We start from the raw sequence: 4125 nt of genomic DNA, 5'->3' as shown, positions 1-4125 counted from the left end.
TTCCCATGCCTATTCTATGATAGACTCCTCTTCTTTTTACCTCTGAAAAGTTCTCTGTCCCATCCACTTCTCAGCTGTTTCTATTGAAAAAATCATTCTTAAATACCATTTTGTAATACTTTAAAACAAGAAGAGGCACTAGACATATATATACATATATGAAATATATGTTTGAATATAAGAGAATTCATAAGGAATTAGCAAGAATTGTTGCATCAAGTATCAAGAATGGAATGCCTAGATGGGAGCCGGACATGTTTTTGCTGTATAATTTCCACTTATATTGCTTAATTTTTTACCATGTGCAAGTATTACCTAGTAAAAAAAATATTTTAATATATTTTAATAAAATTTAATATACTTTTTAAGTGAAAGAGAAGAGTCCATTTTCTCATGACTAAGCAGAGTTCTAGGAAGGTGAATTGATTTGCGTCAGGTCATACAAAAGCTACAGCAGGTGCTGAAACTGGGTGAAGGAGTTCCAACGGGGAAGGAACTAAGATTCATTAAGTGCCTGGTATTCAATTCTCTCAAAAACCCTCCAAAATCAAAATCACTGTCTCTGTATTAAAAATAGAGAAATTAATATTTTGAGACATTAAGTCATTTGCTCAAATCACACAACTAATAACAACTGAGCCAGGATAACCAACTCCACTGTACACCTCACAAATTGCTGTTTCCTCTACTACCTACTGAATGTGGCCTATTCACCTCACCCACCTGACACACACCCACAGTTCTCCTGAACTCAGTTCTCTTTACCTATTCCATACTGACTAAAGCAAATCTTCCCCCGACACTCTCGGTTTTGTAGCTTCACCCTCTTTGATCTGTGTGATACTAAAGGGAAAAACTAAACCCTCATCTAAACTTCCCTCCTTCCCAAAGAAAAGAACCTTCCCAAAGAAAAGCTCCTGAGTCAAAGCGTCTGCCCAGCACTTAACATAGTAGTGCTTTTCCAAAGAAACTTCCTTTATTACTAAGTCGTCGAGATCAAAGTGCTCTGATATGATCTATACCTCTCTCTACCCAATGTTACGGATTTCTTTGTCTTCCTTTCTTTTTTTTTCAGTTGTGGATTCATAACCTTGTCCTGCAGTGAATTACCCTTTCCCACATATGCCTGTATGAGAAGATCAGTGGAATCTGTAGTCCTTAAAATTCAGTGAATTGCTTCTGCTGATAATCAGCTGCTTGGTGCTGCCTTGATAACTAACTAGATCCCCCAAATTATTTACTCCTCCTTTAGAACTTACAGACCCTTAAGTGATTATCCTGAGCCACAGATTTCTTCATCATAGCTAAAACAAACAAACCAACCTATAGAAAAAAGCTCTAAATTCTTACATCTTAGATTTGAAATAATGAATGAAATTTTCCACTCGGTATCTTTATAACCTTAAAACTATAGAAGCCATAATACACTAAGCTGGGTCCCTAGGGGTCTGTACATGACCTCAGGAATTACCATGCTTTACCTGCTATTAGGAGCCACATACTTGCCACCCACACTCTTCATTTGCCTCGCTTCTCATTTGGCCAAGATCAACTTAAGAAAATTTTTCGGGGCCGGCTCCGTGGCCCAGTGGTTAAGTTCGCCTACTCTGCGGCGGCAGCCCAGGGTTCGGATCCTGGGCACCGACATGGCACCGCTCGCCAGGCCACATTGAGGCGGTGTCCCACATCCCACAACTAGAAGGACCTGCAACTAATAAAGCAGAAAAAAAAAAAAAAAGATTGGCAACAGTTGTTAGCCCAGGTGCTAATCCTTAAAAAAAAAAAAAAGGAAGATTGGAAACAGTTCTTAGCCTAGGTGCTAATCTTTAAAAAGAAGAAATAAAATTTTTCACCTCCTATCCTCGTGAAAGAAAAGTGTAATATTCAAAAGTTATTCATTGAGAAGTTACATTAATTTACTATAAATAGAATCAGATTTTAATATGCTAGTGTACTGTACTTTCAAAATGAAATCTGCAAGAGCAGCAATGAAGCAAGAAAACATGGCATAAAGGAAAGAGAAGTACATTGGAATACAAGTGTCTGGATTCCAGTCCCAGTTGTGGCATCACGTAATTGTGTGACCCAGGAAAACATATACAATATTTCTAAGTCTCCAGTGTCTGTTAAATGAGGAAGTTATATAAAATGATTTATAAGGCCTGTTCAAGATTAAATGACCAATGATTGTAGGAAACTTTGGATAAAATAATCTTAGAATAGTCAAGGTAGGTCAAGAAACAGGGAAAATAGACCTGCACTAAACACTAATACAAACATAAAGACGTAAAATTCTCTTCCTATAAGAGAGAAAAAACCTGGAACCTGGACCCCTCATTGAAAACACTAATAAACAAAGCATTGTATCTTTCTCAAATTTTATTCCTTTCTCAAGAAAATATTTTTCTTCCCAAGGTTTTCCTCAGTGCAACTTTGACATCCTTGTTCCTCAAACTATAGATCAATGGGTTTAACATGGGCACCACAATGGTATAGAACAGAGAGAACACTTTTCCTTGGTCAAGGGGCAAAATGGAAGGTGGTTTGAGATACACGAAGGCCCCAGAACCAAAGAAAAGAGAAACCACAATTATGTGGGAGCCACACGTACTGAAAGCTTTGGACCTTCCCTCAGTGGAGTGAATGTGGAGAATGCTGGAGAGTATTAGGCCATAAGAGATAAAGATGGTGACAATGGGCATTCCAATGTCAGTGGTCACAAATATGAAGACAACCAGTATATGCACATAAGTGCTGTTGCAGGAGAGCTCAAGGAGAGGAAAGATGTCACACATGAAATGATTGACAAGGTTGTCAGCACAGAAGGTCAGACTTGCTATGCTTCCCGTATGGGCCAAGGCCCCTGAAAATCCCATCACGTACACACCCAACACTAAACGTAAACAGACCTGAGGAGACATGGTGACTGTGTACACCAGTGGTTTACAGATGGCAACATAGCGGTCATATGCCATCGCTGACAAGATGAAGGACTCAGAGATGACAAGGAAGCAGAAGAAAAAGAGTTGAGTCACACACCCTGCATGCAAGATAATATTCTGCTTTGAGACAAAACTCTTCAGCATTTTGGGGGTAATGGTGGTGGAGTAACAGAAATCTATTAAGGAGAGGTTGAAGAGGAAAAAGTACATGGGGGTGTGCAGGTGAGAGTTCAACCCAATCAGTGTTATCAAGGTCAGGTTCCCCACCACTGTGACCATGTAGAAACCTAGAAACAAGAAGAAGAGAGGTATCTGGAGTCCAGGCTGGTCTGTTAATCCTGCGAGGATAAACTCTGTCACAGAAGAGTTCTCAGCTGTCATTCTCCTCTTGAGACGAACACAGGAGGGGCAGTCTATGGGGACAAGAAAAGAAAACCACTTAGAAAGAAAGAAACACCACCACCACCATCTGAGTATACACCCGCAATTTTTGACAATGGAATCCACACAGAGAGATTTGAACTTTGGTATGATAAGAAGGTTGTTACTGTTTGCTATGGATCAATCTTCACAGCCCAAGTGGCTTTCTCTTCCAGAGAACAATGTGAGGCTAAACTTTGCCTCCAGCATGAAAACTAGTGCTTCTAGAGAAAGGATTCAAAAATAAGATAGATGTCTCTAGATTTTTGTCAGCACATTTTCTATGTCCTTCTCTTTCTTGCCTCTGATTCACTGGCTGAAAGCTGGGCCTCTTCCCTGGAGAGAGTCCTGACTGGCAGAAGCCACTGAGACTCTGCCTAGAACTCCTACCTTGGGTTACTGCTGTCAGATCAAGAAGGTGAAGTCACATTTTTCCAAGATCTTTTAGCTCAAGTGGCTTTAGGTTAAATGACCAATTTTTTTAACTAACACTTATTTAAGTGGTTACTATGAGAGGCTGTGTACTAAGAGCTGTGTGACAATATTATTGTTATCCCATTTTGCAAATGCAACAGCTTAATTAGGAAACTAGCCCAAAGTCCCAAAATAACTGAGTGGCAGCCAGAAAGTGAACTTAGGCAGTCTGACTCTCATGGTTTGCACTTGTAACAACTATGTTACACCACTGCCCAGGGTCAAGCAGGCACTCACCTTCCTTTAGTTTAGAGCCATAATGCTATACTCTACTGTCTCGTGTCCACAA

The 4125-nt window shown here is 39.9% G+C and overlaps 1 protein-coding gene across 1 annotated transcript; it reads right to left on the bottom strand.

Annotated features, from left to right (window-relative positions):
- Nucleotides 1–2390: 2390 nt before the first annotated feature.
- Nucleotides 2391–3335, bottom strand: LOC106836040 (olfactory receptor 8B12-like). Its single transcript, XM_014848647.2, has one exon. The coding sequence runs from the start codon at nucleotides 3321–3323 to the stop codon at nucleotides 2391–2393; it is 933 nt and encodes a 310-aa protein (XP_014704133.2). The 5' UTR covers nucleotides 3324–3335.
- Between the last annotated feature and the right edge of the window lie 790 nt (nucleotides 3336–4125).

The sequence above is a fragment of the Equus asinus genome, chromosome 20 (assembly GCF_041296235.1).
Source record: "Equus asinus isolate D_3611 breed Donkey chromosome 20, EquAss-T2T_v2, whole genome shotgun sequence".
In the NCBI taxonomy this organism is placed as follows: domain Eukaryota; kingdom Metazoa; phylum Chordata; class Mammalia; order Perissodactyla; family Equidae; genus Equus; species Equus asinus.
Note: the sequence above shows the minus strand (reverse complement) of the source record. Positions and strands in the feature narration are given on the sequence as shown.